The sequence below is a fragment of the Mus musculus genome, chromosome 10, assembly GCF_000001635.26.
Source record: "Mus musculus strain C57BL/6J chromosome 10, GRCm38.p6 C57BL/6J".
Lineage (NCBI taxonomy): Eukaryota > Metazoa > Chordata > Mammalia > Rodentia > Muridae > Mus > Mus musculus.
The window spans coordinates 123424636-123451089 of record NC_000076.6 but is presented as its reverse complement, the minus strand read 5'-3'; the positions used below and the strand labels follow the sequence as shown (position 1 = coordinate 123451089).

General features: G+C 38.9%; 1 protein-coding gene and 1 pseudogene across 8 annotated transcripts in view; both read right to left on the bottom strand.

Moving 5' to 3' along the window:
- Positions 1-26454, bottom strand: part of Tafa2 (TAFA chemokine like family member 2) — a 477181-nt gene that overhangs the window by 290115 nt on the left and 160612 nt on the right. For 6 of the 8 annotated variants that reach the window (NR_153334.1, XM_017313953.2, XM_017313952.2 and 3 more), the window contains exon 2: positions 20167-20378. The exons of the other annotated variants lie outside the window; for them this stretch is intronic. Coding sequence is in view for 5 of the 6 variants with exons in the window: in XM_017313953.2 (XP_017169442.1) it covers positions 20167-20177 (11 nt within the window). In the remaining variant the exon portion in view is untranslated. The remainder of the gene's footprint in view (positions 1-20166; positions 20379-26454) is intronic. 8 annotated transcript variants of the gene reach the window in all.
- Positions 18345-18524, bottom strand: Gm22958 (annotated as a pseudogene).

Below are 26454 nucleotides of genomic sequence, written 5' to 3'. Positions count from 1 at the left end.
ATCCCTTTATATCTATTGTGTAATGGGTAAAGTGACAAAAGGTTGTACCTTCAAAAACTCAACAATATATGTAATATAGAGGGAAATCAGTTGGCCCAATTTCCCATAAATACTGTTTGGGGAATATATATTCCTTAAACACTTGTTATCTGATGATAACTTGATACCTTGGTCAACTAATGTGTAAGAAATTAACAAAATCTTTTAAATGTCTATTACATTCATTTATTAAACATATATTATCTCACTGATTATACAAATGCATGTTATATCAAAAGGCTACCACCAGAGAAGAAGATATGAACCCCCATCTATAACCAAGAAGCTATCTCCAACTGACAACAGCTCACAAAGGAAAAAATTAGTTTTTTTCCAAAGGACTCTCACTAGGGACACACTTAACAGCAGGCCCAATGCCAGCATTAAATGTCCAGCAGAAAACAAACCCAGCGATATTTTTGGAGATATTTTTATCTCACATATGACTTTGTTTTGGGCATTTTTTTAATCTTCCTTATCTTTTGTTTCTATACTTTCATTTTCAATTTTGTGTTTTTATGGTGTGTGTGTGTGTGTGTGTGTGTGTGTGTGTGTGTGTGTGTACATGCAGGCATTTGTGTATATATTTCTTATGATTTTTCTTTCTTTTTTTTTTGTCTTGTTTCATTCTGTTTTCTTTTTCCTCCTGTTTGTTTCCTATAGAGATAGAGAAGGGAGGCCTGGAGTTGAAGGGGTGGAGAGGACGTGGGATGAAGAAGAACAGGGAGGGGAAACTGCAATCAGAGTATATATTGCACAAAAAGTTTCAATAAAAATTATTTTTAAAAATTAATTTAAAATGTATCTCATCATGATATTAAAAATCCTTAGCAATTTTCACAAGTTATTATTCAGGAGTGATGAACAAGGTGATATGCCTTAATATTATTTATCTAAAGTATTTACAATTGAACTAAATATGCTTTTATTAAAAAAATAAAAATAAAAAGGACCCAACTGTCAACCATCATCACAATCCTTAGTTTTATGCTGTAAACAGTGAGACATGGAACTTTAAATCTTCATTCTGAGGCCAATGCAGGCATGGGTCCCAACATTAGGCCAGTTTGGAAACAAGGTATCAATATTCTGACCAATCAAACAACATAGTCACCAACATTACTGAGCTATTAATTTTGCACCATTAATCTTGCATGATGGATTATAATTAATATCATGTTCAGTTTTAAGAGACTTTGCAGGTCAGTTGCTATAGCTAAAGATACAATAAAGTAATGGAAGGTAAGAATCAGCTACCATTTATTAAACCAAATTATTAATACGATTTGTGGATGAGCCCCTTTCACATAAATGGTAATTTTAATTCTGGTCCACAGTCAGGTTTGGAAACCAAGTGGCCAGTGGGAAGATACATATAGCCACAAGGCAATGTCCAAGGAGTCACAAGGATATGACAAAAAGCTCTTTAAAAAAGGAGCACACAATTCACCTTGGAGCGCTCTATCAGCAAACATTTATACACCCTGTCTTCTAAAAACCATCTGCGCTAGCACCTCAGCTCTTTCAAACAGGCCCTCTTCTCTCCGATGTGACAACACGGATCTTCACAAATATGAGAAGTTATGTCTCCACTTACTTCAGTTTAAAATTGTCTGCCCTCCTCTGACCTTCTTCAAAGCATTCTCATAATTTACAATCATGGTTTCCCCTCTGCCTTGTGATCTCCGCTGGGCTTCTCTGTGAGTTTAAGGGTTGTGACTGAGTTAAGGATTACCACACCAGTGCACAGTCAGCACTTCAGTCATGATAAATATTCAAGCAACATTTTATGAATGAGTTAGTGAGCTAAGAACTAAGTCTAAGTGCATAAGCTCTCATAGTTTGGGTTCTTATTATCATCACCCATTTCTTAGAGAGATACGTGTGATATATATATCTCAGAAACATGAGTTATCAAATTCAGAGGTACGGAAAACATAATGGTACTTGTCAGATGCTGGAAAAGGAGGAAAGCAAAAGTTCGGTTTTTGATGTATATATTTGAGAGACAGTTTGAATAAACAGTTCCATAAATTACATTGAAATATCATTAAAATGGTAAATTTTGTACTATGTGTATCTTACAAGAATATATATGTATACATATATGCATGTATATATATATTCTTTTTTATTGGTTATTTTATTTATTTACATTTCAAATGCTATCCCCCTTTCCAGTTTCCCTTCCACATCCCCTCTCCCTCCCTCTGACTCTATTAGGGTGCTCACCTATCACCCACCCACCCACCTCTCCTCACCAGCATTCGCCTATGCTGGGGCATCAAGCCTCCAAAGGACCAAGGTGCTCCTCTCCCATTGATGCCAGATAAGGCCATCCTCTGCTACACATGCAGCTGGAGCTATGGGTCCCTCCATGTATATTCACTGGTTGGTGGTTCAGTCCCTGGGAGCTTTGAGGGATCTGGTTGGTTGATATTGTTGTTCGTCCTATGGGGCTGCAAACCCCTTCAGCTCCTTCACTCCTTGCCCTAACTCCTCCATTGGGGTCCCTGCACTCAGTCCAATGGTTGGCTGCATACATCCACATCTGTATTGGTCAGGCTCTGGCAGAGCCTCTCAGGGAACAGTAATTTTTAACTTTCAAAGAAGTGACACACAGGGAAGTCTCACTTTTCAGAGTTTAGTGATGAAGTATCAGAAAACTATGCAGACATGCTTTTTGCCACGGATGTATGTGTCGTACGCAGATATAGAAATCCTTGTGCTGAGTTGGTTTGAGTTCATATGTACAAATATGGAGAAACATTGCCAGAAGCTGGAATCTTAGGAGCAGAAAGACAACTGCAATTGACAAATGACGTTTCATTATGTGACAAGCAAGAACCCTCAAGGGCACGGACAGCTCATTTTTTACCTAAATTCCCTTTCAGGAAAGCTCTCCAGGACTATGAAACTCGATAAACTTAAAAAAAAATCCTCTCCCTTCTGAAACACAAGAATGTTATTTATCACCCCTCCAGTTAAAAAGACGTAACTTTGAAAACTCCCCAGACATAATGAGCAGCCATTGCTCCGGGTTGATATTGAAACTTACTGGCAAAGCTAATTGGAAGAAGCAACTTTGCTGAAACAGTGTGTCAACTCTCAATCCTTTCTCACTAGGAACCTGGGCAACAAAATTTAACAGGAAGATACTGGCGACCTAGTTCGGAGGAAAAACTCTTTACCTAATGGACAATGTAAAGCAATGATGTGGTAGCATTCCTGGGTCCTTCTCAGAACCAACCATCTTTTACATGGCTCATACAGAGAAAAAAAAAAAAAGTCACTGCCAAACCAGTTGAGCCACTTATTATGTGTGTACAGGGTACTAGGAAGCAATACAAAGAGTATCATGGTATCATCTTTTGCGCTCGAGGACCCTATAGAAGGAAAGATGAAGATTTGGTGCTGTATTCTTTGGTCAAGGACGTTGGGATGAAGCAATGAAAAGAGCATGGGCTCTGGAGATCATCACCCTAGCCCCACCTCTACCATATTTTGGTTGCATGATCTTAATGGTAATAGCTAAATTACTGAAGGCTCACCATGCACCAGGAGGTCTGGTGTACAATTCATCCCAGTTAATCCTCACAAAATCTATAAAGAAAGCACGTCATAGATTAACTCACAAGGTGTTCAATTTTCCTCAGCCTTCGTTCTACTGGAGACATGTAAAACTAGCCAAGGATGGATGCAGCTCATATCGTTGGGATATTGTACACTTCTAGATGTGGCAGATACTGGTGAGATCGTTCTAGAGTCACTTTGGAGAGGTCTCCCTTGTCAGTCATGGTCAGAGCTTTTTACAAAAAAAAAAAAATTAAAACAATAAATGTCTGTGTGCCTGTTAAAGACAAAATTCTATATAAAATTGTGACATGAGCAAACATTAAGGCATAACATTTCTATCACTAGGGAGCTTGTAATCCAGAGTGTGTGTATGTATGTATGCATGTATGTATGTATGCATGCATGTATGTATATGACCTTAAAATGAAGGCCATTAATCAATATCCTGAAGATCAGGATACGTGATGAAATATTCCTATTCTAAAGTGTGTCCACTGACATTCTGATCACTGCTTTTTCATAATTTCATGATAGTTCCTGAAAATGGGGTTTTTCAGTAAGATAAAAAATATGTAATCTTCACAAAGCATGGGTACTTTGTTTTTCACATTCATACGGCATGTGTTTTTCATAAACACCTGTACCAATTGAACATATGCTGATTTCAAATCACTGGCATGCAATCTATCCCATAAAAAAAAAAAAAAAAGACAGGCAGGGAGCACTCAGACCCCCTGTTTATAGTGTCAGCCTAAACAGGCACTCAAACTTGGGCTCCATTATAATTAGAGGGACGAGTGGAAAAAAATATTTAATGACAGGAAGCTGCTTTTTATCTCACATGGGAAAAAAAAAAAACCAGTCAACTCCAAGTGAAATTTCCTGAGGTATTTTTTGTGAACTCTATACAGAACATTGATCTCAATTGAAATATCTTATCATTTTGGAGGATTCAGAAAGTTTTCCCTTGGAAATGGGAATAAATATACAACCTATTAGATATCTCTGCTGTAAAATTAGTATTAAGCAGGAATAAAAAAATTGAAAGGGTTTTAGACACTGTAATTAATGTACATTGTAAAATCTCTCTCATCTTACAGGGAAGTACTATCAAAATATAGCTTTGATATCACCTTATTTACTGAAATATTATAAATGTTAGTCATAATACATTACACGTCATCACCAAAATTCAGTATTACTACCACATGGGAAAATATCAATTTAGAGATGGTAGAGCATGGGAAGAATGGGGGGGGGCACTGTGCCTACAACAAGATCCATCAGCTCTCTAGTAACAGACTTCAAAACTAGGATACTGACAAGCTGCAGGACAAAGATCTCAAAATAATGGCTTTGGAAAACCAGCAAGACATGTGGGACACAGACCAGCAAGATGCATAGGCTACAGACGCATAGTCTAATGGAACTCCAACGTTAATCATGATTTCAACAGAGATCGACTTTTTAGTAAAAGTGCAGTAGAAAAAAAAACTTATTAAGAAAAAAAAGGGAGAGAACTTTTCATATCTTAGGAAAGATATACACATTAGACCGAGGAAGTTTTGAGGATTCCTTGTAGATTTAGAACAGATGTAAAGGTGTTTTGTCGTCTAATTGTCAAAATTCAAAACACAGGTTTTAAAAACAAATGCTAGAGAAAAATGTCGCATGGCATACAAGGGGACTAACTTGGACTTCTCAGTAGTATTCTTACAAGCTAAGAAAGGTTAAAATGATATAGTCAAATCTCTGGAAAAGTAGTATTAATCAAAAATTTTATACCTGAAAACACCAACCCTCAGAAGTAATGAACAATAAAAACCACACAAGCAAAAAGTGAGAGACTTCATCATGAAACCACCGGTCCAGCCAAATAGGAAATGCTCTAAAAAGCCCTTGCTAGAAATGAAAAGATAAAAGCTACAATGATTTAAAAAAAATGCCAAGATATAGAAAATACGCTAATAAAGCAGATGCGTAAAAATGAGAAGAAAATCGAACACTATCAGTATCTAAATCCATCAAAACAAAGGTGAACAAGAGAGCAAAGAGATAAACAAAAGAAACGAACAAAAGACACAAAATAACAAAAAGAAGGAATGAAAGGCAAGGGTATACCTACTAGTTAATAAAACTACACATCAATGAGGTTAAGTTCCAAGATTTAAAAAAATTTAGACTGCCTTCATGGAATTAAGGAAATAAGACTCCGTACCTGGCCTACCAGGAACTCACATGGGAACTCACTCCATTGTAAGAACACACAAAGGCTGTAAATGACTAGCTCTTAAAAACAGCAGCCAAACGAAAGGCATGTGTGACTCTCTGTATCAGAAAGAAGTATAAAAATCTCTCTATACGGACAGAAACATCATTTCAACAATAGGAAGTGTGTATATGCCCAACACTGGTGCATGAGGTTAAAAAACTAAATGTTATAATTAAATCCTGTCCTCTGGATGTGGCACCGCGAATACAGCTATGCTCACACAGCATCTGTGCCAGCTTGTAATGGACCTACTCAAGGCTGAGTCTAACAGCAGTCCATCATGGATGAGCAAGAGCGCATAGAGTCCTAACCGCCTCTGAAGGGATATGGGTTACTGGTGGATTCTGGGGAAGGAGCCGCATTACCTTCAGCTGTGTACCCACTGAGGAGCCCAGCAGTCTCCTGCAGATAAACCCACAGTCATACCAATGATACTGGTTAATTCACTGGGTCTGAGAGAGAGAGAGAGAGAGAGAATATAAAACTTTTATTTTCCTGATATAATTGTTGTCTTAGAGGTGTATTGCTGCTCTCTGCTAACCTAGTCCTGGAAGATTCCACCTTTCACACAATCTTGTCTAGGCCTAGAATGTTATCAGCCTCTGAGATTTATTGTGAATAAGCTCACCCCTGCCTTTCTGATCTCTGGCTGACTGGTTCAACTCAGCTGTTCTGACTCAAACCCTTCTCCAAGGTGACTGTTTCAATCGGCTTTTCTCTGGGTGAATTGCTCTGCTTGGCCTCACACTAACTTTGGCAATCTGTTCCAATCTTCTGGCTCATTCTGTCTTCACCTGCATCTGGCTTGTTCTCTCTCTTCAACCTGTCTCTGTACAACTGTCCCAGTGAACCTACCTCCTTCCTTTCCTCCTTCCCTCCCTGCACTGCTCTCTTAAGTAGCCACCCTTTCCTCTCTTCTCATGAGAGTTGGGCAGATCGTGGCCGAAAGCATAAAACTCAACCTCAAAAATAAAATATAAGTCAGATTGGCAGTCATTGCAACAAAGTCAACACGGGTTGCAAAACCTATTTAAGTAGCTAAAGCTGAAACAGAATTTCTGTTTCTTAACATTCAGGAGACAAAACAAGGTCTAATTGTGGACATGATCTAGGAACTCAACCCATATAAGTCAGTATGTTAAGTCCTGGCTGCAGACAATCTCACAGTGCTGCAGGAAGTCACAAGGGATGGAGGGGAAGGGCATGAGGAGCGGCTTCTGTAATGGAGTTCGGTAAGCATCAGAGGTATAGCATCCTGAAACCCTCCATTCCACTTTAACGACAACAGGACACGGTTGTTTTTAGGAGTGCCTGTGTCACTGTTGGTTGTATATTTTTAGTTATCCTGGCTGAAATATATCTGATTGCACTTCATGACCCTTTTGTGAAACAGGAAACACAACAGTTGGGTACATATTTGCCCCAGGAAGAACTAATCTGTGTTCCCATGAGGCACCCACCATTCTCACCCATTTTCTCCCTTGCATTAAAACAGAAACAATTGCAGGCACACACTGAGCAGTACCCCCTGACAGGTACTTGAAAGGGGCTGTTGTGAAATCAACCCATTCTGTCCTTATTTATATAACTTGTGACAGTAATTCTTGTTCACCCAGGTACATAGAAACATGATTGGGTTTAACCTTTTTCTGGATGAATACATTTCTTGTATCCCAAATTTTATATTTTGTTTTTCTGTTCCTAGTTGAATAGATGGAATGGTAGTCCCATAACTTTAACTCCCTTTGTCAAGCAAGACAGGCAGTTGGATAATAACTCCTTCATCCACAAACATTATTGACTGTACGTCTATCATGCTATGAAGGGGCAGCACAGATAATATGCTGACAAGTGCCTGCTGTGTCTTGGCATCCTTGGGGAGCAAATGCATGATAAATCTCAGACCTAAACCACAGTCTCTATTCCATCAATAGGAGATGACATGTTTGCTAACACCTAACTCCTAAAAGTCTTATTAAAGCATCTACCTTCTAAGTGGCTTTGTGGGTGCATGTTCTGGTAAGGGGGGGAAGAGGTAGAAAGAGAAAGGAAAGGAATAATGGAAATCATAACAAAGCCAAGAGAAATAGGAGTCAATGTTTCACAAAGGCCTGTTCTCCCCTGTGGTGATACTGAAGAAAGAGAGATCATCACCTTAGGCTACTAAGTTAAGAGTCTGGGGAAAGGGAAAGAGGAAAAGTGGCCGGATAGACAGATGGGTGGGAGTCTGACCACCTGTAAAATGTCACACGTGGCTTGAATTCGATTATAAAACGTACAGGAAATCTGCTCCTCCTTCTAAAGAAGCAGGGGGTTTTTGTTTGTTTCTTTTTGGGTTTGGGGGTTTTTTGTTTGTTTGTTTTAAGTTGAGATCTAAGTTTAGTAGTTATATAGCTTTTGTGTATGTAGAAGAGGAGGTACTGTGTTTTATAAGCTCAGAGTTTACTGGGAAAATAGATAAAATGGCATGACAGACATGTGATTGCCATTTTATTGGATCAAAGCCCATACAGCATAGCGATACCAAACCAAGACTTATGGGCCGTAAGTTAGAAAACATAATTTTTAACCAGAACACTCTATAGTATATCTAGACTGTTCTATAAATTTTGCGTACCAGTAAAGTTTTTTGGTTTTTGTTGTTGTTGTTGTTTTACTTTGTTTTGTTTTGTTTTTGAGATTTGCTGGGGGGATAAAACCTGGAGAAGGAATGTCAGAGCACATCTGCATTTTTCAATGCATTCAAGCTTTACAATGGCATCCATTCCTATTCCTTGTAATCTGAACTTCATCTGCCACATGGAAAGAGGAGAAGATCAGAATGTGCTGGGACATGGCACAGCCTTCTCTACTCTTATCTCACAGCAGCTACCGCTACCTGGATAGGGTGCTGCAAGACTGGACCTATCAACCTTCAACCACAGCCTGGAGAGTCTTGTGGGATGCCATCCCTTCTGCTGAATTCTGGCTACTGCATTCGCACAGAGGGCAGTCATTGCCTTTGCGTACCCATTGGTGATCTTACCAGACACCAGTGGGTAACTCCTAACCAATGGTTTGGTCCTGGTTAAACTCAGTGGGTTACAAAACAAAGCAGAAAGATAGGAAGATAGGCAAGAAGAGATCTGTAAGGAGGCCTGGTCGTGGTAGAAAACGGTATGAGATGAGAGTAATCACAATACATTGCACACATACATGAAATGGTTTAAACACAAGCATACACACACACATTTTAAATAATAGATACAGAGAATACCTTCTCACATGCGCTTCTCAATTATTCTCTTCATCCCACATGACCACCATCTTTATTGCCACAAGGGAAACAATCTACTTTAGTAGCTACTTTACAAAAATTTATAGAAGAGCTGGATAGATGTTAGGTGAAATGGTGAGACTTCAGACGCTTTGGTTCGTTTCTAACATGTACTTTCCTGTCCGACTTAATTGCAAGTTTTCCAATTATCAGTTCTCTCACTGCTTGAAAAGGCTGTCAGAGTTTGTCTTACAAACTGCCCAGGCAGATGCATCTTCTGCAGAATGCAGATTACCTCCTCCCTCTTCTCCCTCATCCTCTGTGGCACTAAGGTGGTCAGTAAGTAGTTTCATAATCTCGGGATTCATGTTTCTTGGTTTCCTACAAAGATTTAATATATACTGCTGACAGTACATTCACCCTCAAAGCCACAGCATAAGAATCCTGACTCTACTGTGCTCATACAAAATGAATGGCCCAGGAGCTACAAAAAAATGGTTGCCTTGGCAGAGATACATGTGCCACCAAGTCTAATACTTCTTCTAAAATGATGCTATGATCGTTCTCAAGGTGGCTACTGCTTGATTAGAGCACAACCTCTGGAGGCTTTCATTTTGCAACTTAATGAAGCAAACATCCCACACGAGAAACCATTCTGATTTCTGCATAATGACAAACTAATAGACAGACAGCCTCCTGTCAGGATGGCAGGAAACCGTTTCACCATAAAGTGTGTCACGCGTACCCAAGCAGAACATGTAGAATTTTGTAAAAATTTTATTGCTGCTCTTCATTTGGCCCATTATTATTTTTAAATCCATTTTTAATTTGTTTTGTATTATATGTGAAAGAGTGAGCGTCACACTTTTAAAGCATTTAACAATAACAAAAGAAATTTTTCTATGGTAAGAAATTATAACAAGTCCAGCTTGATTTTCTAGCTTTGATTTGCACAGACTGGTGCAAATCTTACAGTTCAATCTATAGCTTTCCCCTAGAAGCAAGTTATGCTGAAAAACAACAACAACAACAACAACAACAACAAAACCTTTGCAAACTTGAGTAATAGATAAAAACCCAAGAAATGAATTCCTCTGGCGAGACCCTCAGTTGGCTCTTGACATATATTAATAGAGGAAACAACCAACTCTGCTTTGTTTCCTGTACCTCACATATACCAGTCCGTACAGGTATCTGCTGAGTGAGGTTCCTTAAAGACGTACATCCTGAGAAGCTTCTCAAACTCCTAAAAGCGTAACAATTCAGAAAAGGTTTCAGGTTGTCCTTTCAGATGAATGATAATAATAACCGTGTAAAGAATTAGTTAACATTCACCCATTTCTTTTGCTATGCCTTTGAGAAAACGTATATGAGAGAAGGCGTTGCCAAGTGTCCCATTGATGTGATTTTCTTGGTGTGATCTCATTGACGTGATTTGCTCTGCTCGCACTGTTTCAGAGGCTTTACCTGACCAGATATACGGATGCAGACAAGGAAAGACAGCAAGCTACAGAAAACGTCTTCAGGACCTGCCCTACTGCCCTGTACCAGTCCTCCGGAAAAGGTACAGTAAGGTAACCCTCAAAAAATGGGCTCGCTTCTTGCTCACGTGACTTTCCAACCTCTTGGGAAAACATCCCTTATCAGTAGGATAGGCGATCTACTTATTGGTCTGACTTTCTTTCTCCACTTCCTGCCCAACTTGACCTTTCAGGTCGTATACGTCCTGTCTGGACCTACAGAGACCTCTGATTCCTGTCACCTGGAAGAGAAGGATCATTTCTGCCCGGCTTTGCTTTGGTTACTGGGATCTGGGAAAGAGTCTATGTTTCTTGAGTTTCCTGAATCACACCATCTCTATCTTCTGTTTCCATCAAAAGTTTCCATTTCAAAGGCTACTCAAAATTGTGATAAATCCCATGGGGATTCCAGGCTTAAACAGAGCAGTACCAACAAAGAGGAACATTTAGAACTATAAATTTGCATTTAAATGCTTGACCGTGATGGCTTCATTTATGTAGCAGTATCAAACAGCACGAGGTACATCAGAACACAGCTGGAAATTATAGTTCCAGCTTATTTGATTTCATAATAATTTTAGGGTCTTTCTTTTCAAAATCTATAGCTCAAAGACATGGTTTTTTTTTTTTTTTCACAAGAAATTCCTTCTCTTTTTGAATAATGACTCTCCTATGGTTCACAGAATGGTCTATACAGGGCACTGCTTTGATAATAATTATTCCTAATGTTTAAATTTAGCTAAAGAGCATCTGCCACATATTTATAAGATTCAACAAAATCATTGAACTGAAAGCAGGCTAATTTAAAATATGGAAATTAAAAATTCCTAGGCTGAAGGAAGGATTTGCATAAGTGTTACTGTTTCAAGTTGTATTTGTGCGATGAACAGATAAAGAATTAACATACAGCATGTTGCTCTTTGTCATGGCCCTAGAAATCAGAAAGGGAATACAAGAATAATATTTATGATTAAACAAATAATAAATTAATAAATAATAAACTAAACAGCCAATTGATAAACTAAAGATTACTAAATTTGAGTGCTGTTCACAGAGCACTAAGGTAGTAGAGAGAAGGTACTAGAAAAAAAATTATTCTGAGGAAAAGTTGTGTACAGTTAATTTTTTAAAAATTTATTTTATCAGTATTTAACTGTGTGTGTGTGTGTGTGTGTGTGTGTGTGTGTGTGTTTCTGTCTGTCTGTCTACAGAACATATGGCAAAGTGTATGTGGGTAGAGGAGAAGGTCAGAAAAGGCTGTCACATCCCTTGGAGCTAGAAGGAACGGCATTTGGATCCCAGCAGCCAGTACTCTTAACTGCTGAGCTCTCTCTCTAGCCCAAAATTAAAACTTTTAAAGAGTAAAATTTATTACAACAAGCAAAGCAAAGTAAGAAAATATTCATGGTAGTTTTGTGCTGTGGTTATGAAAAAATATTTTTATATCTGTATGTCATTTTCATACAAGTATCCTAAAACGATATAATGATTGTTTCCTTTGCTTAGAAAATTACTGTTGTACCATATTATAGACATTAAATTTTATTTTATATATATATATGTATATATATGTATGTATGTATGTATGTATACACACATGCACCACAGAGAGAGAGACAGACAGACAGACAGAGACAGAGACAGAGACAGAGACAGTCAGACAGACAGACATATGCATGGATGACACTTTGCCATATGACAGCTCCTATTCAAGGTATATTTTTGTGTATATGACCTATATGTAGCAAATGCAATTTTCTTCTTGGAGATGAACAAACACATGACTACAAGGGTTTCATAATTTACACATTTGTCACTGGCAAGGAAAGATAGAGCAGAGCTTCTAACCCCAGTCTCTGTAGAGCTCAGGGGCCTGCATCATGGCTCAGTAGAACTTAGGGATACGCTCACGGCTGCTCCACCACCAGCCTACAGGAGCAGGGGCATCTCCGAGATGACACAGGCTAAGAATCCCTGGGCTTATATTCTCCAGCTTAGCCTCTGTCCCTGTGCCAAAGTACAGTGAGCCTCTCTGTGATTTGGAAGGCTACTCATTAAATCACCTGCTGGGATGGCAGGCTTCAGGGTCAGGTGGAACTCAAGTCCTAGAAGACCATCTTATGGTGAAGGAAGACAGTGGTGATAAGAGTTAGGTTCTTTGAACTCAGTACAATGCCAGGTTTTTGAGGCAAGTGGGCATATTGCCTTCTCTGGATTCATTCTTGGTTTCTGCTTTGTCAAACTGAGCTGTACTCAATGAGCTAGCCTATCTACCATGAACGAAACCAGTAGCAATTCATTGACTCCTTCAAAAAAAGTCCCATCGTCTTTTCGTTCCTTACCCTCTGGATCATATCTATGTAAGAGCCAGTAGACTTTGGAAAACTAATATTTCTATTCTCCCTAAGACTCAAAACAGACACGTGTAGAATAATGCTTAGCTACCCACCAGTAAATGCTTGTTATGTTGCTGAATCTGGTCCACTGCAACCAAGTGTGTTAACACAGAAGGGGAAAAAATTATATTCAGAGTCACCAGACTCTATCTTAGCTCACAAGTAAGTTTGCGCAAACCGTAGAAGCTCAGCTAATTACCCTAAGTTTCCTCTAAACTGTGCTTTAATCGTAACAGAAGGCTCTCAAAGCTCCTGACAGCCAGCAGTTGCAGAGTCGACTGCAGCCTGACTGGCCACCTGTTGTGAGGTAGGAGCCAAGAACAAATGTGAGTAAAATCAACTTTGTTTATTAATCAGGAAAAGGGACATCTGCCACAACAGCCAGGACAACTACCCCAAAGGATAAAGAAGGTCCAAACTACCTGACATTCACTGGGTATCCACAAGTCCCTCCTTCCTGCTGACACAGAAGTGTCTACCATTTATTACCTGCATTCTGCCAGCATGCTACCAATGCATAAAACCTTGTGTTATTAGATCTACATAAGGAAACACAGAGGTAAGCATTGTTTTCAAGTTAAATATGGCTGTCTTCTGAGAGGCTCTGCTACCACCTGACTAAGACAGATGCAGATACTCACAGAAAACCATTGGACTGAGCCCAGGAACCCCAATGGAAGACAGGGGAAGGGCTGAAGAAGCTGAAGGGGAATGCAACCCCATAGGAAGAACAACAGTATCAACTAACCAGACCACCCAGAGCTCCCAGAAACTAAACCACCAACAAAAGATTATACAAGGGCCAGTTCATGACTCCCACTACATATGTAGCAGAGGATAGCCTCATCTGGCAGCAGTGGGAGGGGAAGCGCTTGGTCCTATGGAGGCTTGATGCCTCGGAGAAAGGGGATGTTAAAAGGGTGAGGCAGGAGTAGGTGGGTGGTAGAGGAAGGGGAGAGGGTGGGAGGTTCATGGAGGGGAGACTGGAAAGGGGACAACATTTGAAATGTAAACAAATAAATTGATCAATTTTTTAAAAAGATTAAATAATGTGTTAAATTCTGAAAGTGAAAAATAATCTCTCCGTGTTTATTATTTTACATTTAAAATTCGAGTATCTTTTAAGCTTCACAAGTTGGTCTTAAACAATCCTTTTGTTTTGTTCTGTTTTGATTTGGCTCATGCCACACAAACTATCTTACATGCTCAGGATTTCTAACCTGTAAGGGCAACATGCAGCAGGATCAGGACTTCAGTTGCCTTAACTGACATGTAGAAAGAAAACTGCTAATTATGGAGGACCCAGTACATGTCTCATGCACTGGACAGGATCACCCACATGGTTTCTATTTCATGACTAATATCATGGTAAAACGGTACTGTTATAACTGTTTTACAAATAGAGGAGTGATATTTTTGAGACGTCAGCAACCTCATCTGAAGTTGTACAGCTGGTAATTAGCATGCCTTCTACCTGCAGAGCTGAAAGCTTTAACGAGACCAACAGAACATGGTTCCTACATGTTATGCCTAAAGGATTAAATTCCTTTGAGAAAGGAACTGTCAAATGATGGAAGAAAACATTCTCTCTACTGATGGAATTAGATGCTCTTTTCCTAAAAGCCAAAATATGCAGGTGAGGGTTAGAGAAAATCATTCCATAGTTGTGCATTCCCACATTCATTAAAAATAGGTCAAGATCCTGTCTAGGACAATGGTGTTATCAGCAGAGAAGGCTTGAGGCCAGAACTCAAGATCACAGCCACACAAAAAGAGGACTCTATATAAAGTATGCCTCTATCCATGTGTGTCTCCCTTGGCTGATTCTCCTGCTATACTCCCTCATGTACACTACAGATGTTTCAAGAGAATAGGAATGAATAGACCTAGACTGCTGCCACATCTGGAAGAACAGTCTCAGCATTAACAGGCCACTGTTTCGAGAGATGGGTGTGCTTACTTTCAATTAAGGGTTCTCTGAAATCTCATCTAAAGGACAATCACAGACTGATCTTCATTGAGGTCACCAGTCATCATTGAACAATATACAAGGCTACATTGTAATGTACAGGGAACCCTGGACACTCATTTTTATAGCTCTTTGGTCTTCCCACTTTTGCCCCTTCAACATATTCTCTTGGTGTGTAGCAATATAAAGGGCATCAGTATTTACGAGCCTTTCCTTCACAGCCTAGTGCTAATGAGGAAAGGCTTGGATACAGCCAAACGTACCACTATAGTTCCTGGGGGCCAAAAATGGTAGTAATGGGACATCTGAAATGGAGACCACTGGTAATAACAAAGCCCTGGCATGAAAATAAAAGGGGTTGGCTGTAGTTAGAAAATAAGATCAAAAAGAGTCTGAGGAAATGAAGCATACGGGAAGGACCATCTACACAACACTGAGGTCACTGAGAGCTAGGACCGGGGTAAAAGAGAAGGTTAAAGTGAGCTGTAAGTGGACGCTATGACAGATGACGTCAAGAGATTCAAGGGTTGGTAGAGTGAGACAGTTTCAGACTAAGGCAAAGGGTGGGGGCGGGGTGAACACATGAAAGCCACTGTGAAGACAACTGTCTTCATAGGAACAAGAGCACCTCTAAGCCTAGTGGTGGAATGCATAGCAGTTTCAGGGAGAAAACAGACACCTGATGCCAACCAACTGCAAGCAAGAACAGTTGTTCAAGCGAGAAAGTGAAACAATATCAGAAGAAAGCCTGAAACTATAGAATTGTTTTCTTATGATGGCCAGGAACTCCAGAAAGTAAAAGCAGTGAGATTTTAGGAGTCAAGGAGTTATGGGTATACAGAGACAAGAGAATATACAGAGACTAAAATATCAGGCTACCAAACATTGTCAGTGTGATGATAAGGGAGGCTAGGAGTTCTTTCCATGGTCAATTTAAGATAATAGCATTATGAGATTTGTCCCAATAAACCCATAGGACGTGGTAAAGATGAAGCTGAGTTGTGGGTGGGTCAGGAGTGCTGACCTCACTTACAGCCTTACAGGGCTGGCCTCTTTGCCATGGCCGTACAAGTAGAACTACAGGATCACTCACAACTTATCTCAGCACACAGTCAGTCTTCATACACCCTCTTATCATTCCATTTTTACATGTCAGATAGAATGGCAGCCATCCGTACTATACACAAAGCTCTAAGCCAATGGCCCTCGAACTCTCCAAACAGCATCTTCTCTGTTTTGGGGCACAGGGTGCCAAAGTTGCAAAATTTATATTAAGGATCCAATGTACAGAAACCTGAAGTATCTTACTACCAAGAAGACCTAGTAAGTAGTAAGTCCCCTCAAAATTAAAAAAAAAAAAAAAAAAAAAAAAAAAAAAAAAAAAACCTACCAACCTATACATATGCTCATTAAGAACATGGAGAACAAAAATGTGAGGAGCGGGTGTGGCAGCAGTCCCAAGAAGGCGCCAGGGACTGCAGCTAAGTCTTATGACTTGCACCTGACTTCCTCACCTGAATATAAGCCACAACCATCATGAGAGCTGCGCAGGTGTACCAGGATACTGGCAAATCCATTTTGGTGGAGATATGCCCCTGCTGCCCTGATTAGCTGAAGCTGTGTACCTGGTGAGGTGACGTGGCCTGATGTGAGTGGATGGGAACTGAGAGTATTTAAGAGTGAGAGGCCCAGGGTTCGTGGGAGATATAGATGAGGAGAAAGAAGAGAGAGTAAGACTGAAGTTTGCTGAATAAACTGCTGTTAGAAGGACTGGTGGTCATGTCGTTCTTGCTGGTCGAGAGCAGAGGTGACACAAAAATGTGAGATTTAACTATATCACGCATGTCTCTTTTTCAACAAAAACACAAACATCTCCATGTACCAAAATGATGGCACCTCTGATGATGCATACTTTATGAAATTTGGGGAATAGTTTGAATATTCATGATGGTCTACCTTAGTTTTATTGTTAACATTTATTAGTCATGAATTGAAGTCTCCAAGGTAACTTGGATTTTTTTCCAGTCTAATAAAAATGAGAATATTGTGTGAAATATTGTGAAGAAAAAATGTTATTCATCTTTAACTTTATGAGTTGACTTTTAACTATGTTCTTCTTGCCTTCCAGTATCAGGAAATAGATGAAAATATTGCCAGTAACATGACTAGCATTGGTCCAATGATTTGGCTGCAAAGTGCACTTCTAAAGCAGTGGCTGCTGGCACCATACCAACCAACAACACAATAAATATTCGATTTACAGTGAGCCAAATCCAAGGGGTCAATGGCAAGGGATGAATTATAAACATCTATGCTGGTAATTTTAGCCACAAAATAATGATAGAAATATAGTTCATGAGGATATAGCCATGGTGAGGTAAAGCATTGGAAAGAGGGTGGCAAAGAAGGCATCCTACCAAACATTTCTCTGCTGAGATTCAGTAATACATTCTGGCAAAATGATAGGTAAGAGCCTAAGAGCTTTAATCCAAGAGGTTCAAGCATTAGAAGCTCTTGAAAACATGAAAAAGAATGAAAATCATTTTTGTGTTAATAATAATGTTAGTGTTCTTCCTGGTGGTATCTAATATGAAGTGTTCATGACTTTGGGAAGCCCTAGCATGAGAGCAACATGTGAGCATCTGTCTCACTTCTTAAAATTACTTCAATTCTATAATAACAATAGGGATTTTTTTTTGTCCAGAAGTTATATGAAAATCCTTCTTCACGCATTGATAAAACGCAGTGGTCTTCTTCTTAACAATGGAAAGCAGCAAACCTGCTTGAAGCTACTTATATGTACAAGCGTCAAGCATTGTATTCACTCCTCTGGATCAGTAGTAATAACAGATATGAGAGTATTTGCAGGGATTACTATCTCCAAAGCTCAAAATCAGGCAGCAACACTGTCATAGGGAATGTCTTCACCCTCAATGAGAATTCCCATCTCGTTGTGGATTGTATTAGAATTGTCATTATTGCACTCACAGGGGATTTAGAAAATAAATAAAAAATTATGATTCAAAACTTGACTGTTTTCTCTCCCTGCTAAGAATCTTCCCTGCGAGAAAATGCAGACATACATCACCATCCCATTTACAGACATGTCCAAAGGCACCTGGGCAGTTACTTCAGTCTGCCTGGTGTAGCACAGGGATCAAGCTGTTCTTGATTTTCAAACACTGAAATTATTGTGAGTTACATCACCCTTTGGCAGAAACACCATCTTCTTCCTGCATCTCCATCTAAAACATCAGCATATGCCTGCCCAAACCATGGAGTCTTTGGACACACATTCATTTCTGTGTATCTGGAGAGTAAAACCTCTATGGGTGACGGCCATGATGCCACACCCTAAGGCCAAAACATAGGGACTCAAATGGCCTTCCTTCATCATAGACCATGAAGATGGAATAATCCCCTAGGAAAGAGATTTGCTCTTTACTGATAAGAACAGATACTACACTTGATCTTAGCCAAAAGGCTGAGAAGCGATGAGATTTGCTCTTTATAATTTGACATATATTTTACTACATCTGACCTAATGACAAAGATTTTGCTTCTTTGTGCTGAAAATTTGTTTCTCATTGAGAACCAGCACCATCAGCAGTATCACCTGATTTTCTAGCTACACATAATTGCTGGTCTTAAATAACTAGCAAAGAATGGTTTGCTAATGATCTTGTCATGATATGTATAATACTCTTCCAAGGGTCAAATCATCTACATGTAAATAGATTGCATATCAAATGCTTGAGCATTTTCCTGTCAAGTTACTGGTTTAGGGAGCTCTCTATAAAAATCCATTCGAATCATTTAGTGCCTTTTTTAATCAAAAAAAGTACCAATAGTACCATTTCAAGTATTTCTCATTATTAATTAGAAGTTATTTCTATAGAGGGATAAATAAAGGCTTTAGATTTATATTGAACTGTATGAAAAAGTAAGGTTTATACATCACAACCAGATAACTGTAGGCAATTTCATGTGATTGTGTCTCATAAGTAAAAACACACTACACTCAAGACAAATAAAAGGCTGCGCTAGACAGTTCTTAAGCACACAGGCCATTACACCCAGTTAAGGCACAACCAGCTATTATGGTTGCTTAACACTATAAACAGCAATTTGATACATTTTGGTTCTGAAAGGCCACCTAAAAACAGACCATATGGGTTTTTTATTATTATTACCAAGTGGTGTCAAGCGTCCAACCTCTTCGCTTTAAGCCAACCCCCACGCCCCAGCTAGCCCCACACACTAAGCAAGACAGGGATGTAGGTCAGGCACCGCCTGCTCAAACTAATTAGATGAATGAGCAGGAGACAAGTGTTTATTAGCTATGCCTCCCACAGTAAGGGCCAGTGGGTCTGCACACTCGGTAAAACAAACTCACATACAGTGGCCTGCAATTCAACTTTTATTTTTACTCTCTTCAACTGTAATGCTCATTCTGATTTGTTTTGGCTAATAAATAGATTAATCAATTTAATAAGGATATTCAGTCTATTTGCCATTTGAAAAATCTAAAGGATGAACACCTCTGCTTTGTGTAGGCTGCCTAATTATGCTAACTGTCTTTGACTGAGTATATATTACACAGGAGCCAAGCAGGATGTTTGGCTCGCAATATGATCCCTTATTTTCTTCTCCAAATTGCCTCATCAATCTTCTATTTAATTTCTCATGAATTTTTGCGTAGTCAATAATAGGTGTATGTTACGTTAACATCATTAAACTCCTAAAAATTATAGTCCGGAGAATTAAATGATAAGCTCAAAAATCCAGTACCATATCAGTACAATTTACATTTTGTAATCATTTCTGTTAATATGAAAAATAATTCTCATTAACTTTTAATAATAAAACACTGCAAAAAGTAAGTAGAAAAAATAGAAAATAGAAAATAGTTGAGATATCAGGGAAACAATAAAGAAGCTGTGAGTGACTGTCTCTGTTTCCCAGTACAACCACAGCCCCACACCATGATATATTCCACTTTGCCTATAACTACTATACAAAATTATTTATTATTAAAGCCAGAAACTGGTTTGAATATGAATCCTTTGTAGAAATGAAGGAAAGATGTCATCTCCAAGCGCTCTAGCTCTGTAAATGACTAGCAAACATATTCTTACTTGGTGATCATTCACTGAATAGATACTCATTGCAAGCTGAAGAGACAGCGCAGTGGGTAAGAGCCCTCGCTGCACAAGCACAGGTACCAGTTCAGTCCCAGTGTCCACATAAAACTGATGGGCAGCATGGTCCTGTGCTCCTGTAACAGTCACTGGACAGAGACGCTAGGGCTTGCTGGTCACCAGCTTATTTCCACGTCCAGTGAGAGACCCTGTGTAAAAGAGATAAAATAGGGATTGATAGAGCACAAACCCAACATCCTCCTTTGGGTCCCAATGAATGAATGTGCACATAAACCATGAGAGCATATACCATACATATGTAACACATACACACACACATATACACACATACATATACACATACCATACACATATACTCTTACACACATATATACTCATATACACACACATATACACATGCCATACCATACACACATACATACACACATATACATATACTTTCATATACACATACATAGACATACACATATATTCTTAAACACATATACACACCCCACACCATTCATACATACATACACACACATATACATATACTTTCATACACACACACATATAAATATACTTTCATATACACACACATACACACATATACATATATTCTCCCACACATATACACATATACACACATACACATATATATACACCACACACATATACACATATACATATATATATAACCACACATATACACATCCATATATACATACATACATAAACATATACTCTCACACACATACACACATATACATATACTCTCACACACATACATGTGTACATTATTCTCATACATATACATACATACACACATACACACATACACACATACACACATATACATATATTCTCACACACATATACACATACACATATACTCTCTCACACACATATACAAACAAACACACATATACCTATATTCCCACACACATATACATATACTCTTTCACAGACACACACATACACACATAGATGCACATACACACATACCCACCACAAGAATAGAGTTTATGGTTAATATTAATAAATGACCATTGAACCCAGCAAGAATATTATATGACAAGTACTTGAACACTTTTAAGAAAGAGTGATTTTCATTTTGGCTAGGGCAAGAGGATATCAATGAGCAAAGGTGAAGTTCTATAACTGCCTGAAACATGGAAGCTCTCCAAGGGAACAGAAGAGATAGCAGGTCAGTAGGTCAATAGCCCCTACATTCTGAAGAAGGTAAGCTTCCATGATGGATTGTGCACTAGCCTCCACTCATGTACCCACACACTATCCACTCGCTTATTTAAAGTTCCACTGCAGGAATTTTTGCTGAAGATGTGTTCAATATATAAGCCAATGGTATTTGCTAAAAAAAAAACGTAATGATGAAATATGAGAATTCCAATAGAAATGCTGAGAAATCCATGGTGGATAAGTTACACTCGAAGATTAGTAAAGTGCAAAATATGTACAAAAAGGAGTCTATTTGAGCTTGTTGAAGATATAACACAAAGCTGAAAAATTGAATATCAAAATCACACCAAATACCCAGTGCAGAAAATGAAGAATTTAGACACCACAGCAGTAATGTTTTCTTATTAAAAATCTTATGCTGACTTGGGACTTTTTCTGGATGAGCATTGCAGTCAACTACTGTGAACCTGTTCCCTCTGATCCTCGCAAGAAACACTCCTCTCCTGAAGTAGGATTCCTTACATTCCAGTCCCAATGCATTACTAGCTATTTTTTTAGAAATATATTGGATATTTTCTTTATTTACATTTCAAATGTTATCCCCTTTCCTGTTTCCCTCCACCCCGGAAACCCCCTATCCCATCCTCCCTCCTCCTGCTTCTATGAGGGTGTTCCCCAACCCATCAACCCACTCCCACCCCTCTATCCTCGAATTCCCCTACACTGGGGCATCAACCCTTCATAGGACCAAGGGTCTCTCCTCCCATTGATGCCCAACAAGGTCATCCTCTGCTACATATGCTGCTCCATACATATGCTCCATGTGTACTTCTTGGTGGTGTAGTCCCTGGGTGCACTGGGCAGACTGTTTGGTTGATATTGTTGTTCCTCCTATGGGGCTACAAACCTCTTCAGTTCCTTCAGTCCTTTCTCTAACTCCTCCATTGGGGACCCTGTGCTCAGTCTAATGGCTGGCTGCAAGCATCCACTTTTGTATTTGTCAGGCTCTGGCAGAGCCTCTCAGAAGACACCTATATCAGGCTCCTGTCAGCAAGCACTTCTTAGCATCCAAAATAGTGTCTACATCTGGTGACTATATATGGGATAAATCCCCAGGTGGGGCAGTCTCTGGATGGCCTTTTCTTTCAGTCTCTGCTCCACACTCTGTCTCCATATTTGCTCCCATGAGTATTTTGTTCCCCCTTCTAAGAAGGACCGAAGCACCCACACTTTGGTCTTCCTTCTTCTTGAGCTTCATGTGGTCTGTGAATTGTATCTTGGTTATTCCAAGATTTTGGGCTAATATCCACCTATCAGTGAGTATATACCATGTGTGTTCTTTTGTGATTGGGTTGCCTCACTCAGGATGATATTTTCTAATTGCGTCCATTTGCCTAAGAATTTCATGAATTCATTGTTTTTAATGCCTGAGTAGTACTCCACTGTGTAAATGTACCATGATTTCTATATCCATTCCTCTGTTGAAGGACATCTGGGTTCTTTCCAGCTTCTGGCTATTGTACATAAGGCAATTATGAACATAGTAGAGCATGTGTCCTTGTTATATATGGGAGAATATTTTGGGTATATGCCCAGGAGTGGTATAGCTGGGTCCTCAGGTAATACTATGTTGAATTTTCTGAGGAACCACCAAACTGATTTCCAGAGTGGTTGAACCTGCTTGCAATCCCACCATCAATGAAGAAGTGTTCCTCTTTCTCCACATGCTTGCCAATATCTGCTGTCACCTGAGTTTTCCTCCACATAAAACCAGACATTGAAACTAATAGAGGAGAAAGTGGGGAAGAGTCTCAAACACATAGGCACAGGGGAAATTCTCCTGAAAAGAACAGCAATGGCTTATGCTCTAAGATCAAGATATGACAAATGGGACCTCATAAAATTGCAAAGCTTCTGTAAGGCAAAGGGCACTGTCAATAGGAAAAATGGCAACCAACAGATTAGGAAAAGATATTCACCAATCGTACATCCACTAGAGGGCTAATATCCAATACATACAAAGAACTCAAGAAGTTAGACTCCAGAGAATCAAATAACCCTATTTTTAAAATGGGGTACAGAGCTAAACAAAGTATTCTCAACTGAGGAATTTCGAATGGCTGAGAAACACCTAAAGAAAAGTTCAACATCCTTAGTTATCAAGGAAATGCAAATCAAAACAACCCTGAGATTCCACCTCACACCAATCAGAATGACTAAGATTACTAGCTTTTTTAAACATTTCATTAAATGGTGTTTTATTATTTTTTGGTAACTTAATCTTAATGAATACTAGGAAGGTATTTGTCACTCAACTTAATGTCAATATATACAGTAAATGTGAATGAGATCATGGTTTGCTATGTACAACCTTGTTTGGAAACCGTGGAGAAGGGGCATTCTCTGCAATGGCCAGGTGAGTGTCTGTTTTCTCCGTGCCTTTGCCTCTGGCGTGAGTCTCTTCCTCTCTTGCTCACTTCCATGTGTGGGCTCTGCGAGTGCACTCCCTGTTCCTTCTCCATCTGTGCTCACAAACTATTGCCCATCTGCTCAGGATAAGCTTCATTCAAATCAAGAAACAAGAAACCAGATTCTCTGTCCCTAAGCAGGCTGAATGGAAACACGGCGCCAAAGGAGTCCCCCTGACCAGTGAGCCAGGCTACTCCTCCGACAGCAGTGCTGTCCTTAAATTGTTCCCACTTAAGTTCTGGCTCCAAGCTCCAGCAAACTCCTTATTAGAATAACATATGACCCTTAATCCAGTCACAGTGCATCTCCTCTCCTAAGCATGCACAGCAGAGGCTCATGAACCTGGGTAAATGCCAGAATCCTCTGCAATGCCTTTTACAAACACATAGGCCTGAACCTTCACTACAGGATAATGGAGTAAAATGTGCCAAGATAGAAAAAGAGGACCACTATGTTACCCAGACACCACTATGTTACACAGACCTCCACTCTAATATACAGACCACCACTATGTTACACAAACCCCACTGTTACACAGACTGCCACTATATTACACAAACCACCACTATGTTACACAGACCTCCACTCTAATATACAGACCACCACTATATTACACAGACCACCTCTACGTTACATAAACCACCACTATGTTACACAGACCACCACTATGTTACACAGGCCACCACTGTGTTATATAGACACCACTATGTTACATAGACCACCTCTATGTTACACAGACCACCACTACATTATACAGAGCACTACAATTTTGTACAGACCACTACTATGTTACACAGACCACCACTGTGTTATATAGACACCACTATGTTACATAGACCAACACTATGTTACAAAGACCACCTCTATGTTACACAGACCACCACTGTGTTATATAGACACCACTAGGTTACATAGACCAACACTATGTTACAAAGACCACCTCTATGTTACACAGACCACCACTGTGTTATGTAGACACCACTATGTTACATAGACCAACACTATGTTACAAAGACCATCTCTATGTTACACAGACCACCACTATATTATACAGAGCACCACTATTTTATACAGACCACCACTATTTTATACAGACCACCACTATTTTATACAGACCACCACTATTTTATACAGAGTACTACTATGTTATACAAAACCCCACAAGAGAACTTGAACACCTAACTATGATACATACAACATTGGAGAAAACCCACTTCATAGACTAGAGGAGTAATTGCCTCTATAATTCACTACCTATTTGGCATGGACATAAATAAAAGAAATAACCCCAATTATTTTCCCCAAATTATTAGACTGACTCCTCCACTACACTGAAAACTCTGAGGGGGGGGGGGGATGTGTCTTCCTTACTTTCATGTCTCAGATCCAATGAAACCACAAATAATAAATATCAGATCAATAAACGAATATGTCTACATAGGTGAATATCAAGTCAGCATTCTTGCCAGCTGCACATAAGAAAATTTTCTGTAGAACATGAATTTCCTTATATGTAAAATCTATAAGGAATAAAATATGGGTACCAAGTACATAAAGTATCAGATACAGAGGATGAACAGGTCTAAAGAAATAGTGAAAAACAGGAGAACTATGTAGTTAATATTTTTTTAATATTAATAGTTAATGAATACTGTATTCAGAGTCTTTGCTGAAAATCATGTATTCCTGTTTTACTACAAAAATAACATGGAATGAAGAATGAAGGACACATTAATTATATATATGTCTATATATAAGTTAAACATATATATATAATTATATAGAGAAATTATATTATATTATATGCTTAATTATATAGACTATCCTATGTATAATTACATAGAGAGACATTATATTATATATAATTTACATATTATATTATATATTATGTATTTATTATATAATGTATACTACATATTATATGAGACATACATATATGATAAACCTTAACATATGCAGTAAGAGTTTTAAAAGAAGTGAAGCAAAATGGCTCGCATTTATGATCCAATTACTTGCACTATAATAATTGTATCTAGTACTTTGCTTTTGACCAACATCTTCCCATTTTTCCTACCTTCTATCCCAGTATACTTGGTACCCACGGTTTGTTCTTTATCTCTGTGTACTAGACTTCTGAAAAATTTTAGATTTAGAAATTTAAATTTATAAATCTCCCCAGAAATCTCAGTATAAATCATTACTTTTATTTATATCCATTCCAAATAAATGGTTGGTTGGGGTTGATGAGATAGAAAAATTGCTATGACTTGGAGGCTAGTCTAGGCTAATAAATGAGACCCTATCTCAGAAAACTTTTAACCTTTAGGCATAAGCAAAGGAAGGGGAGAAATTAAACGCCAAGATATTTACTTGGCCCCTCAGACTTTCATGCTTTTACATACCAGGTCCCAAGAAATTCTGTTTCTCCCACCTATCTTTTCTACCATGACTGCATTTTATGTCCCAATTTTGAAAAGAAATGAAACTAAGCCATGCTATATATGACAGACATAAATTTCTCAGGAAGAAATTGCATAACTCTCCACTCTCTCACCAAGCCTTCTCCCTCCTCCATCCCTTTTGCTGAGCTTACTGCTCACCACTGAATTCTTTCAC